Source organism: Phacochoerus africanus, chromosome 8 (assembly GCF_016906955.1).
Source record: "Phacochoerus africanus isolate WHEZ1 chromosome 8, ROS_Pafr_v1, whole genome shotgun sequence".
NCBI classification, from domain to species: Eukaryota; Metazoa; Chordata; class Mammalia; order Artiodactyla; family Suidae; genus Phacochoerus; species Phacochoerus africanus.
In genome coordinates, this window is record NC_062551.1 from 80,767,267 (window position 1) to 80,782,835 (window position 15,569).

Consider the following 15,569-nt stretch of genomic DNA (forward strand, 5'->3'; position numbering starts at 1 on the left):
AAACTCAAAGAAACAACTCCAGAGTTTAGGTGTGATAAATAATAAGCCTGGAGTTCCCATCGGGGCACAGCGGAAAACGAATCCAACTAGGAACCATAAGGTTGCGGGTTTGATCCTTGGCCTCACTCAATGGGTTAAGGATCTGGTGTTGCCGTGAGTTGTGGCATAGGTCACAGATGCAGCTTGGATCTGGCATTGCTGTGGCTGTGGCATAGGTTTGCAGCTGTAGCTTCAATAAGACCCCTAGCCTGAGAACCTCCATATGCCGCGGGTGCAGCACTAGAAAGCAAAAAATAAATAAATATAAATTAATAATGATAAGAAGAAGCCTTCAGCTAATCCCCTATATAGTGTCAAGTTATTGTCATGGTGATCTTAAATTTAGTACTAGCGAGTACTGAGAATCCCTAAATCTAGCCTGAAATACCCGATTATTTTAAGCAATGGACAAATTACACACATTATAGAAGCAAGACATTACAGTCCTTAAGAATTTAACAGACTTTTAACAAAAATACTGATTTATCTGTTTACCTATATACTGTTTTCTGTATGGCTCGGATTCTCATGAAACAGAACAGTAGAAAATACCTGGAATAATCTAAAGCCATTTTTTCATTAAAAAAACTTTTAAAGACCACATGTCTTTCTGTATCAAGTTAAGATAATATCTTCTCCAAGAATGCATAAAGAAAATAGGTTCTCCACATGACCCACCATAGGGCTGAGCATACTGGGGTTTTTTTTTGATGTGTTAATTTTGTATCATGCATGCATACATTTCTGCAAGCCCACATAAACACACGCACTCAGGTTTGGTAAGTGAAGACCTCTAACAAATTTTTCCACCACGTCCTTGAAAAATGTACATGAAATCAAATATCAGATGATGGATGATTTAATTTACCCACACTTTAAAACTACTTAAAACTAATTTAGACAGAACTCAGGGATGAAAATAAATTTGGATTTTGTGAATAAACTTAAACATTTTAAGTCAATTGGAAAGTGGCATTCCCTTTTGAAATTAACTGTAAGTTTGCTTAGGTAAAAAATGGCTTTCTTAAAGACCAAAATCCAACCAATATGATATTTTGGTCTAAACTTTTATAAATGATGGAAGAAAAACAAACTGAACTACCAACATCACACACACACCCCTTAGCAATCCATTTTAATCTAAGACAAAATTATTATACTGCTGATTCTTTAACAAGATGGGTCTGAATTGCACAGGTCCATTTATACATATTTTTTTCCAACAGTAAATACTATATAGTACTATATAATCTGCACTTGGTTGAATCAGAGGGTGTGAAATGGCATACATAGAGGTACCGTGTATAAGGAGGGCGGACTCCAAGTTATTTTCCACTACAAGGAGGGTTGACTCCCTTAACCTCTGTGTTGTTCAAGGGTTAACTCTACTTTAAATTCAAATTAGGCTGGCTTCATTTTAGGCTTAGATTAGAGAGCTTTATAGTAAACATAAAATTAAACATTTAAGTCTAACCTGACATTATGAGGCCTACTCCTCACCTAGTTGTTCAGAGTACATGCTTGGAGTCAGCGAGAATACGGTTTGAATCCTGGCTTTGCCACTTTATAGACAGGTAACCTCCAGCTATGCATAAAAAACTATTTAATCTCAAAATCTGAGTTCCTCATATGTAAAGTAGGAATACCACCTACCTTAAAGGGTTGCTGATTACATGATACACAAAATGTAAAGGGATTCCTTAGCACAGTGCCTGGTACACAGTACTTACACCATAGTAGCAGGTTTTATTAACCTACCATAAAAAATGCTTGGCATAAGGAAAGTGAATGTTTCTATTCCATAAGTAATCTATAATACTTTCACATTTCAAAATGTTTCAGAGTTGAAAATCAATTCTGAGGGACTACCTCCTAGCTCTTCTGTCTCTAAAAATAAAGGTACCCGCAATTTCCATTCTTTAAATTTCCCATCTGCTGCTTTTTTTTTTTTTTTTGTCTTTTTGCCTTTTCTAGGGCTGCTCCCGCAGCATATGGAGGTTCCCAGGCTAGGGGTCTAATTGGAGCCATAGCCACTGGCCTACACCACAGCCACAGCAACACGGGATCCGAGCCTTATCTGCGACCTACACCACAGCTCACGGCAAAGCTGGATCTTTAACTCACTGAGCAAGGCCAAAGATCAAACCCGCAACCTCATGGTTCTTAGTCGGATTCGTTAACCACTGAGCCACGACGGGAAATCCATCCCACCTGTTGCTCTTAACTCAAATAATTTTTAGCCTTTTTCCTTTCTTTTTTGGCTGTGCCCCATGGCATGTGTAAGTTTCTGGGTCAGAGATTGAACCCATGCCACAACAGTGACAATACTGAATCCTTAACCATTAGCCCCCCAGGGAATTCCAATTTTTAGTCATCTTTAATGATTTTCTTCCTTAATTTCCTTTAATTTTTCACACCAAAGACTTATTTTGACCTGATTAATGAATATTAACTTTTTGTTAAAGATTTAGAAAACAAAACACCAAATGGGTATTTTTTTGCAGCCTTCCCTTTTTAAGCTTTCAGAGGTATTTTTATATCATCTTCTATGACTTGTTCTGTTTTCTGCTGTCCCTCCCCCTGCTTTTTTTTTTTTTTTTTTTTTTTTTTGCTTTTTAGAGCCTCAACTATGGAGGTTCCCAGGCTAGGGGTCAAATTGGAGCTACAGCTGCCGGCCTACACCACAGCCACAGCAATACAGGATCTGAGCGGCATCTGTGACCTACACCACAGCTCACGGCAACACCAGATCCTTAACCCACCGAGTGAGGCCAAGAATCAAACCCACAACCTCATGGTTCTTATTCGGATTTGTTTTGGCTGCGCGATGATGGGAACTTCTAATTTTAAATATGCCACAGCATTTCCTGAGCAACCTAGGCTTTTTTGCTTTTTCCTTCCTATTGTCATCTTCTATCCATACACTGAAACTATTAATGCCTGATCATCTAAACTTATTCCATTTTCTTGAAGACTAGGCTCCTAATCTTTACTTGGGATGATTAACATTTGTGGTGGCTGTTAGCAAAGATTTTAATCTCTGACTAGATCCACCTAGACCAACTAGATCCTATAGTCATTGTAAATAGCTGTTGTTGAGATCTTTTCTACTAAGGCCTACTTTCTAAAATCCTTTGAAATGTGAGATAATCTATAACCTTGCTATTTATTCAAAGTGTAGTCAGGGACACTGGAATCACCTAGGAGTATGTTAGAAATGAAGATTCTTGCTCCATCTCAAATTATTGAATCAGAATCTGCATTTAATTAAATCCCTAGATTCTCATCCACAGTAAAGTTGGAGAAACACTACTGAATGGTGAATTGTGACTTAAACAGTTTAAAAAAATTAAAATAACCAGAAGTTCAGAGAGTTTCTGTCATGGCTCAGCAGAAACGAATCTGACTAGAACCCATGAGAACGCAGGTTCAATCCCTGGCCTTGCTAAGTGGGTGAAGGATCTGGCGTTGCCATGAGCTGTGGTGTAGGTTGCAGATGTGGCTCAGATCTGGCATTGCTGTGGCTGTGGCATTGGCCAGTGGCTACTGCTCTGATTCAACTCCTAGTCTGGGAACCTTCATATGCCATGAGTGTGTCCCTAAAAAGACAAAAAAAAAAAAAAAGAAGTTCTTTCAACATTATCTTGATAAATGTTAACAAATGGTCTCTTCTTACCACATTTGAAAAGCCAAATAAAAATGACATTACAGCTAACAAGCATACTTACACTACTGTTCATGATTTAAAAAGATGTTTCAATAACTACTTATTGTTGGTTGTATTTAAATAGATCAAAGTGTTTTCCACACCAACTCTACAAAGATTATACCTAAATACGATTAATCTGGTGAAGGTTCTTCTACTTCTTAACAGGAAGCATGAAAAGAAAGTTTCAATGATTAGCTAATGCTAAACATGTACCACCTAACCAAAAGTATTTAGTTATACCTAACTTGCTAGAAGTGTGCCCAAGTCGCTCTGACCAAAGCATTTTGGATACTTTAACAATAACAAAATAGATCAATACACACCATTATAATCAACACGTTCAAATGAAAACAAGATTTGTATTAATATTTTTCACTTTCTTCCCCACAAAATTTTCAAAACAGCGATTTAGCTGATAAAGAGTAACAACCTTTTAAAACATATTAACCTCTGCTCAATCAACATAGAAAAACCCAGGCAACTGAAATTTAAAGAATTTCTGGCTGAAGCATGAAATTAATACCCAAGAACACCTGTATAAGAATGTTCTTATCTCCAAATTCCATTAAAAATTGCTCAGTAGAGTATAAGAGCTCTTTAATAATGCAATGTTTTCATTTTAAGGAAATATCTTCTCCTTTACATATTTGAAAACTGAGGTTGAGCTCCTTTTTCACCAGTTACTGTACATAAAATATTGATCATCTTTAACTCTGTGTAAAAAAAATTTCAAATGATTAAATCTCACAGTTTCAAAGACATAACTAAATTGTACAATCTTATGACTAATTTAATCTCCTATCCCTCTAATAACTGTACAGCTTGGCCTAAAAGTCAACCTTAGGGAAATTTTAAGTAAATACATGAGAAAAACACTACTTTTGCTTATCATTTTTTTAAGGAAATGTCTGTACATGACTGTGATTTCAGTCACAAATTTCAAGTCTAAATAAATAGAAATATGATTTTTGCTCACAGCAATAGGAAAAGATATTTTGCTAAGTGAATATATAATACACTCTCTAGGAAAAAACCTAACAAAATCTTATTTCTAAAAGTAAACTAAATAAATTTGGGGTTTTAGGTTGAGCCAAAAGACACCAATAGAGCCTAAGTTTAAAATGATGGTAAAAATTAATTTCCTTTTATTTTTGGAAATAATACATACCAGTGAGCTGTGTCACCCCCACCCCAACCCATTCCATCCCATCCCCAGCTCTGCCAACACCTAAAGGTACCCAAGTTTAGATATTTTTGCTGTTAGAATGTTCCTTACTGTCTCAGTGAGTAAATCTTTTGATTTAGGGACAAAGAAAAACAATAAACAGTAAACTCTTTCTGTTAAATACTGACCAAAGCATTTTGTCCACTCTTAAAAAAAAAAGGTTAACACTTTTGTTTCCCATTGGAGGTCACATTTATTTAACAGTCTTCATTTAAAAGAGCCAAGGCAGAATATATTACTACTTCTTCTGAACAGTTTCTTACTTGATTTGTTTATAAATCATTAGATCACTTTCTTCCTAAATCTTTTTTGTTATTAATGGTACAGTATTAAGAGGAATGACAAAACTACTTTCAAGTATATTTTCATTCTGAGTTGCAGAACTTCTACCTTTTTGACTGCTAAGGAACTAAGTACACCTTCAAGGAAAACTACTATATATCAAAAGATCAGGATCAGTATGCTAATAGAAACCCTTAGAAAACTTAAGTAGAGAGCTCTCTACATGACATTTCTGGAAACTATTTCCCAGTGATGCATCTAAGCCCTCCAACATAATCTTCTTAAAATAATCCCTCTCTTGCTGGTACGTCATATCAAGGGGTCAAGCACACTGGAGAATAAAATGTCTATTGAAAGCACTGTAAAAGTCTTCCTTTGCCCAAGCTCTGTATGTTTTCTAGAATCATCTCTAATGTGGATATGCCACAATAATTCATCAGAGAAACTTTTTAGGTAGCCTATTACAATAAAGACAACAATCCCATCTGACACCTGTAGACCCAGTTCTAACCCCAGTAAAGCTACTTCTTGATAATTTAATAAACCCAGTGGAGTTCAGTATTATTTTTTACTACTCCACTCCTTCACTACCTTCATCTGAACAGGTGCCCAATATCCAGTACTAAATTTGAGGACAAGAACTCCATTTGACTACAACAGTCTCAATTAGGATACTACTGAATATTTTTTTGCACAATTGACCCATCACACCCCACCCAAAATCACCAACACAACATTTTGAACATGTTAGATTTTATTAAAAATATTTAACATTGTACAAATATTCCAATACAGTTATGGTACCTAAACACTGTACCAAAAGCATAATTTTGATTAAACTGCTGATTAAATGGTCTTGCAAATGTTCCTATTTTAATATACTCATGTTTCTGTATGCATCAGCAATGTAATGTCTGCTGGAGCTTTCAGCTCCATTATAGAAATAGCCTTATAACAGAGTACTAAACATCATAATAGGACTCATTAAGTACAATTCTATCTGCTACTGAACAGGCTAGAGAAGTTCCCCTTCATCCATCATAAATTGAGACATCAAGATAAGCAATGTTCATGGGATCCTGACAAAGTTTACTACAGAAAATCAAAGTTCTTTTTTATATTTGAGGAATTTAAGTTTCCCCCAGAATGCCTCCTTCTTCTCTGGTCCCGTTAAATGTATTTTATTGTTAGTGTACAAAAGCCAGCAAGTTTGTACTGCATTTTCCTTAACTATTAAGAACTTCTCAGCACCATTTTAGTGTTCCTACTGCTTTCTATAAATAGACTTTCCAAGGAGGACACTAGTAAGTGCAATCTTACTTAGTTCTATACTCCAATCTTTTCTATCACTGATACATGCACAAAGTGTGTCAGAAGAGAAACAAGTACTTTAACACAACGATGAAACCACTACAATTCTTAAAATATACTTTCATTGTAGTGATGTATAGCTAGTCTACAACGAGTTTATGATAAGGGTTTATCTTCATGACACCGACTAGCACATGTTTAAAACCTAGGAGATTCTTCTTAGACTGATACACCCAACCAACAAAGAGGACGTTAGAATACTAGGGCGGTTCTAGGCATGAAAACTCATAATTACTTCTAATTAATGCTTATGTTATATTACAATTATTTTTATGTGATACAGTCAGAAATGCCTAGTTATTAAATTTAATTTCCTCAGTTTATATGTTACCATTATGGAATTCCCTAAGTATGAGATTTTGATCTTTAAAATGATCTAAATATTGACTCTAATTCTACCAAAATCTACTGCCTCATCAGCTATCCTGGGTTTTAGAAGAAACACAAGTTTTTGACAGAACTGTGTTTCTGCTATGTTCAAGGTCCTCCTATTTCAGCTACGTAATTTCCTCTTGACTCAAAGTCATCATATCAAATGTATCTTTAAATTGAGCCCACTACTGTTTGTCAAACTGATAAAAATTTTAAGTTTCGTTTTACAATGTTAGTATCTCTTTTAGAGGATTTTGGTTTTTTTGCTTTTTAGTGCTACACTGGGGCACATGGAGGTTCCCAGGCTAGGGGTCAAATCAGAGCTGCAGCTGTCAGCCCACGCCACAGCAACGTGGGATCCGAGCTGAGTCTGTGACCTATACCACAGCTCATGGCAATGCCAGATCCTTAACCCACTGAGCAAGGCCAGGGATCAAACCCGCATCCTCATGGATCCTAGTCGGGCTCATTAACTATTGAGCCACAAAGGAAACTCCTCAGAGGATTTTAAAAAATAATTTATCTTAGTGTATAAACCTTCCATTCTATTAACACCAGCCTATTTCTTAATATTAATGTGCAATAAATATCTAAGATGCATTACATGCTAATCTATCCAATAAAATGTAAATATATAAAGATATTGACTAGGGGGACTAAAATAACATAAAATAAAGCAAATTTACTGTTTCTCCAAGATGTCTATCTTGGCCACGTAAAATATACCCTGAGTATTTCATTACCTCATACTTGCAGGCCTTTTCTGATAATCTACAAAGTTGAGAATAAGGAGTATGAAGTACGTATTATATGTTCCTATTAGAACAGAATTACCTAATACTAAAGTCTTATTTTTCTACAATGCTGACATAAATGCCCACTTATGAATATGGGCATTCTCCCATACTTAATGCCCCACTACTGATTAAAAAAAAATAGGAAAAAAAAAGTTCTTACCAACAATTCCACTGGTTATCGTCCCCAGCGAACCCCACCTAGCAAGTCGACATCATGACATGTCAGGTCAGGGCAGCCTCAACCTCGCTTCCCTGATAGTCAGGTGATAAAAGGAAGGAGTTAAAACAGGAAAAGTACACTTGCAGATTTCTGGATAACATCTGAAAATGATTAAAAACAGAAACTAAACAAAACAAAAAACCCAGAGCTTCTGGTAACCTCTAAATAAAAAAATACATATGTATATATATTTAAAAAGAAAAAAAACCTTTCCTAGAAAGATTAACAGTGACTACTTCCAATTAAATATATTTATATTAAATAACTGACCAATACATTAAATATGCAATAGTTTTAAAGCGTAGTGTTTGCATTTCAAAAGTAAAAACCAATCAACAAACTTCTAATGCAAAAGTAACCATGCCTAGTCAATGGATTTGTCATTCTGGATTCTCTAGTCAGTCTCCCAATCCACTGTCTTACTTAAAATAACTAAGTTAACAGAAGCTCCCATTCTTAGAGAAACATAAACACACTTATAAATCCAGTGCACTCTTTCTATAAGGCTTTTTTTCTTAGCTACTGACTTAAAAGGCTCCACATAATAAAGGACAACACTAACAATAATTCTTCTACATACTTTGGTTGGTTTTGAGAGTACTGAATAGTACAATAGAATTCCTTTTGGAAAAATAAAAATGGTAAATTTTAAGATATTTAGAAGTCTTTTTAGCTGACAAGTAATAGCCTTATAGCAAGTATTTACTGGAAGGGTTTGGTTTTACAAATAATACACAATTAAAACATAGGTATGATTATCCAAATGGGCAGGAGGCAATGATGCAATGAGTTTCAAGAATATTATATGGCTTTATGCTAGGAATGGAATTTTATGTCTTTTCTCTCTTGGAATTTAATATATATATGTATATAATCTATTTTGATGCATGCTGACCTTTTTAAAAAGAGGATTCGAAATCTAAGTCAGATTTCAAAGTCGAATGAGAGAAAAATTATTTACTAACAGAAAGCATTGGGCTTTCTTATGCAGAATAACCCCAGTAACTAGAAAAACTGAAAAACAATTATGCTGAATTCTTTGTTTAAAAAAACTAGCTACAGAACCATAGTAACTCAATTTCCACATCAATTGATCAAATAAACTTGGAATTACTAGAAATCTGGCAACTTATTAAACTTTTTTGCTTTTAAAAAATTAAAACACCATCATATAAATACATACATTTAAGCAACTGCTATAAATGAGTGATCAAATAAAAATTAGCATTCCATTATGGGGAAGGGTCATATTTATGTCAATCTCAGAAGGATACCTACAAACATGGGTCATCCTCAATATAAAGTAAAAATCTTTCCCAACAAGCATTATAGCAGGCTCATAAATAAAAACAAATGAATTAAGTTGGGAAACAAAAAAGATTGCAAGAGAACAGGAAATCAAATTTCCCATAATTTGTGCCTATTTGAGAAAAAAAATCTAACACAAATCTAGAATAAAAACCTCAGTGGACATTTTTCAGGTTTCTATATTAGATCGTTGGATCTATGTCTATGAAAAGCTCTGAATCTCTTCTCTGAGTGCTTCTACAGCAATAGCTTATAAGACATTAACAATGAAAAAGCTCTAGAGTGAGATTTAATGTTTATAAAGTTATGTTTTTTAAACAGTCACCAAAAACCTATAAAGCAATACTAGAGGGATATCTCTAGAGATGTGTTTGTAATTGGTGAGAGTAATATATAATTTGCAATTAAAGAAAAGGATTTTGACATGGAACTTAGGTTTGATTGTGTTTTTGCTAGAATTTGCATTTTAGGATGGGTGGGGGAAGTACATAAGTTACTTTTTCAGAATCATTTCTATTCCCATTCCTAATTTTGTTCCTAAATTTGTAGCTATTAACATCTAATTTGTAGCAAATAGGAAATACCAAAATTCAAATTTTATTTTTAGATGCTCTTTTCTTTCCAAGAAAAATCAGTTTTATTTAAATCTATTTAGATTTATAGTTATAGCTTCAAATAGCATTTTCAAAGCTTAAAATTCTTTCTTTCAAAGCATTTAAAGAATGTCTGGTGTCTTTACTTGCATACATGGGCCTAAGAAAAATGACCGCATCTAAGCTTTACCAAATAGATACCCATGTTAACTTGAAATTGCTATACAAGAAGAATTACATATAATTCCTTTATCAGTTTCCAAAAACATAAAATATTAACAAGGCTTATTAACTTAACTGGACTATGTAATGAGTTTATTTTTAAAGAGAAATGAGATATACTGATTTTCATCAGTAAATATTAATTTTCCTCTGAAATCAAGATAAGCATGAAACCCAAAATATGATCTGAGCTTATAAGAAATTAAGTGGCTTATAATTTTGAAATCCAATATTGCTGTCATAAGACACCAAACAGGAAGAAAACACAAAATAAAGGCGTGTCCATTTTAATTATTCTCAAATGGCTTATTTTTATAATTTAAAAACATTCTGGCTTCACCTAAGAATAAAATGGAAGGGAAAATTTTATTGTTAATTTGAAAGTGATCCAGACTTTTCTGCACTGTATAGTTTGGATTCTTTTGTTCCTCTTATTCTCAAGGGAAGAAAAAAAAAAAAAGTCATTATAATAAATCAGAATTCTAAAGGAAATGGAAAGAAATGCTACGACTTGGCCAACAAAACTTTAGCCATTTGGGTAGTAAAAAAATAAAAATAAGAGGTATTAACAGAAAGTCAGAAGGAGGACTACCGGATATTTTTAAGCCTCTATTTTTAAGGCATGAGTGTTTCTCAGAGCAAATTTACATAGCAATAGGAAATTATATTCCTAAACCAATATCTAAAGTGGTAGTCACAATCATGTATACTAAAAGTTTACATGGTTTAGTCCGCAGTGCAATTGACGCCACAGTACTAACATTTTTTTTCTTGTTAAGTACATTCATTTCAGCAAATAAGGTCTTCAGACAACAAATTATCCTTTATAGAAAGAATGTGGGTCAAAATAAATTGGGGTCTGCTTCACCAACCCCATTTTATTTAACGCAAATTATCCAATGCCTGCAAGAACGTTCAAAAGCCTTTGAACCTGTTTTTATAAAAATAAAGGATAAAATTTCAAAATTAGAAAAGACTATGAAAGAACATCAATCAATGAAGTGCTATTTGGAATGAATACTAGAATTTAGACTAATCCTCAGTCTGATATCCACAATACATATTGGAATAGACAAGAAATTTTGCATGAATTTGATCACTCACATAGGCAGTTATAGTTTGAAAACAATATTCCTTGCAAGGATTACGAATAAAATAATGTTTTAGGACACAATTGAATTTGAAATAGGTAATGTTTTGAATAGATTTTTGAGTTTTATTGAAATCTTACATGAACAAGAAATTGGAAATACAATCACATCAAAGAACAAATTGTCACGGCTTTGACGTTTAAGCCAAACAAATTTTGTAGGGCAGATTTCAAAAAGGTGTGAAGTTATAACAATTTAAAAACACAGTTAACCTACTTCTAGGAATGCAAAACATACAATCATAGGTTATTTTCAATACAAGAAAACTTAAATTTGTTTGCTTTAATTTCTTAAAACTACTAAGACAAAGCACTAGCTTGTATTTTTATTTACAGCATATTCATACTCCTATGTAATCTATCCCAAATCCAAAAAATGAAACTGTCCAAAACCAAAGGTTCTGCAAAATCATGATTTAACAGTGTGCTCAGCTTGTTTTGAAGCTAAAATGAAGCCTGAAACGATAAAAGCACTGTAACTCCCAGAATAAGGGAACTCTGCAAGCCCAATAATGTCCAAGAGCATTTATGAAAAGAGGAAAAAATAAAAAGACTTGAGTATATACACAATAGTGATTTCTTCGGCCCAATACAAATGGCAGCAAATTGCTACTTAAAGATGAAACATATAAGCCAATTTTTTGAAGGATGTAGATCTAGAGCCAATCGTATCTTGCCAATATCATTTTCAAGCCCTCACTTGTCTATTTCCACTGTTGCCCATAAGTATCCTGATAAAATTCCTGGTTGTCATTATTGTAACCATAGTTACCAGAATAGTCACCACCTTGCTGAAGCGGCTGTTGAGCGATGGGCTGGGAACCCCAGTTCTGTTGGTTGTTGGTCTGACGGCGCTTGGAATCAGGTTGGTTGTACCCATCTGCCTTTCTCTTGCCTCCTACATTGCCCCCACGGCTGCCCCGAGATCCACGAGAACCACGGCCTCTCTGCTGTTGTGCAGGACCCCCTCTGCCACCCCTAGAGCCTCTTGGTGGTCCCAAAGGTGCCCCCCTCTGTGAATAGCCAGCTCTACCTCTTGGAGGTGGTGCTCCCCGCCCCCTTGGTGGTGGTGGAGCACCTCGCCCTCCCCTTCCTCCTCCTCTTCCTCTTACTGCATAGCCATCATCATAGCCGTAGTAGGGATCTTCATAGCCTCCACGATAGTCGTGATAATCATAACCATAGTAATCATCATAGTAATCTTCATAGCCATAGTAATCTGGAGGGTAGCCATATCCACCTCTCCCCCCACCACGACCCCGACCTCTAATTGGAGGTGGCATGCGAGGAGGAGGGTGATAGTAATAATCTTCATACCTAGCAATGGAGGGAAGGGAGAAAAGGAAAAATAAATTAGTTTGCTTCAAGACACCCCCTGACTTTTTAAAATTAACCTGATCTGTTATCAAGTCATTCTCTGCTCAAAGAGGTATTCACTAAAATGTACACTCACGCAGTGCTTCTGGAGGCCTGTCTAGCAGCTTGGCGCTCTTTCCTTTTCTTGTCTGGTGGCTTGGCTAAGACTATTTCAATTTCTTCCCCTTCTATTTCTTTGCCATTCATTTCGTCCATGGCCTATACAAAAGTAGAAAATATAGTGATTTTACAAATGACAGTAAACATAACCCTATCATTTAATACGCCTGATAAACAACTTAAAACTATTTTAATTTGCAAGAGAATATAGCCACCAAGTAGTACAAAGAAAGTACTTGTTTCCCCAACCTTACTTTCTTATGTGTAAATTATATTGAAAACAAAACTAATGTCCTAATATTATATTTAAATTAAAAGATATCCTGAATTTCAAATAACTAATCCCTCCAAGCTCAGCCATGTCAAGCAGCAAATTCACAACTGGACAAAGTGCCAGTACTAACAAACTTTTCAGGATTCAAATTTTTCAACAAACACATGGCATTCAACACATAGATCTTAAACGGTTCTTCCATAAAAATTAAGGATTTTAATTTGGGACTTGCATATATACACCGTGGTATATGGACTGGATGGCCAACAGGGACCCGCTGTATAGCACAGGGAACTCTACCCAATATTCTGTGATAATCTATGTGGGGAAAAAAATCTGAAAAAGAATGGATATGTGTATATGTACAACTGAGTCACACTTTGTTGTATAGCAGAAATTATTGCAACACTGTAAATAAACTATACTTCAATAAAACTTAAAAAAATCATGGATGTGAAGCACAAATGGAATTATCAGTGAAATTCCATAAGATATTGACCCGAAAAAAGCCTAGTTCCCCCCACAACATTTAACCTAGAACATACATAGCCTGACTGTTAAAAGCAGAGCCCAGAAAAAGCCTGCACTAATGACATCTCAAGTACTCACCTGGAAAGCAGTAATCAAAAGCAGTCTAGGCTCTAGTTTTTTTAAGTTAAGTAGGTCCAACTAATAGCCTCTGTTAAACTTCAAAGTTCTGGTAACTTGGTAACAAAGTATCACCTCCTCCCCACAGCTTTTCTCCTTCCCTATACATTTTCCTCTTAGATATACATAATAAAACGCTCAATCCATAAAGAACATTTAGTATTATTTACAAGTATCTACCTAGACAAAGATTAAATTAGTATCCTCCTCTAACTAGTTTTTTTCCCTTTACCACCTTAGCTTTTGGCTGCTTCAATTAAAACAACTAAATGAGTCCACAATAGCTTCCTGGTATAAACAAAAGAATGGAGTATCTGTCTACTTTATCCTCTGATTTCCAGCTGCTGAGCTAGAAATTTTATAATTTCATAGACTTCTCTAGCAAGCTATCCTTGAAAATTATATTCAATTACAACCAGTTAATATCAAGTGAATCCTGGACTTCTGTGAAAACTAAACTTAAAATACCCAATATGATTAATAAGGGAATTTTTGTTTATGCTTATTTAAGAGAACAAAATTCTGCTAAAGTATATCAAATAATACAATGTTATGATAATTTCTGCTGTACAACAAAGTGATTCAGTTATACATATACACATATCCATTCTTTTTCAGATTCTTTCCCCACATAGATTGTCACAGAATACTGGGCAGAGTTTCCTGTGCTATACAGCGGGTCCCTGTTAGCCAACCAGTCCATGTACCACAGTGTACATATGCCAGTCCTAAATTAAAATCTGCCCACAAACTGAATCAAATGTATAAATTTATTAGTATCTTTCATATCACTGGCAATTCAGAAGCCAAACTCTAAATTATGTACTGAGCTGTGAATTTTATAAAAAATACTGCCTCACTACTAATTAACTTCCATCAAAAAGTAAACCAGGAGTTCCCGTCGTGGCTCAGTGGTTAACGAATCTGACTAGGAACCATGACGTTGCGGGTTCGGTCCCTGCCCTTGCTCAGTGGGTTAACGATCCGGTGTTGCTGTGAGCTGTGGTGTAGGTTGCAGACACGGTTCAGATCCCGCATCGCTGTGGCCCTGGTGTAGGCTGGCGGCTACAGCTCCGATTAGACCCCTAACCTGGGAACCTCCATATGCCGTGGGAGCGGCCCAAGAAATTGCAGAAAGACAAAAAAAAAAAGTAAACCAATTAAGTTCTAACTAGATTCTCTAAGGCCTATTCTAAAGCAGTACCCTGGGCAGGAAACAAAAACTGCTCAAATTAGAGGTGGTACCACTTCACTGAAAGAACATGTAGAAAAAGAACCAGGACTGAGTCACTGAGAATTTTGAGTCCATCTCTCCAAATACATAAAAAAAGTTTTTATTTTGTTCCCCTCCCACCACCACTTTCACATCTTTCCCCTAGAAAGGAGAGAGGAATAATAAGACAGAGAAACTGAAAATCTCACCCCTCAAAGGTGGTATTGATCCATTATTAAAAGAAAGCAGCAGACGATTCACATTATAAGTTCTAGACACCATATGAAAATATCTTTTTCACACTTGTCAATGCTATCAAGGAGTAAGTCAATTATTATAGGCAAGAAATATTTCTAAAAACTATAGAAACTGGCAAAAACAGTCAATATAGGACTCTAAAATGACCAAAGAAAAGCAAAACTATGAAGAACTAATCATTCTCTCAGAATACATCTACTGAATTAAATATGCTGTGCTAGATATGAAGTCACAAACACTGCTCAGTTCCTTTCATAGGTCCACAAACTAAGGTAAAAAAAGGAGTTACAATACACTTATTACCATTTTAATAGTTACAGCAGCTAATTACTACTCCTTGTAACATTTTCAGGGTATCATGCTATCAAACCTTAGGCTTAAATAACAATACAGAGGTTAAAAATAACTTGCC

At 35.1% G+C, this 15,569-nt stretch overlaps 1 protein-coding gene across 5 annotated transcripts in view; it reads right to left on the reverse strand.

The window, feature by feature from the left end:
• Positions 1-11,328: 11,328 nt before the first annotated feature.
• The window catches only part of HNRNPR (heterogeneous nuclear ribonucleoprotein R), a 35,675-nt gene continuing 31,434 nt past the window's right edge, over positions 11,329-15,569 (reverse strand). For all 5 annotated transcript variants that reach the window (XM_047792417.1, XM_047792418.1, XM_047792416.1 and 2 more), the window contains 2 exons: positions 12,742-12,863; positions 11,329-12,605 (listed from right to left, as the gene is read on the reverse strand). In XM_047792417.1, the coding sequence (XP_047648373.1) occupies positions 11,993-12,605; positions 12,742-12,863 (735 nt within the window). In that variant the 3' untranslated portion in view covers positions 11,329-11,992. The remainder of the gene's footprint in view (positions 12,606-12,741; positions 12,864-15,569) is intronic.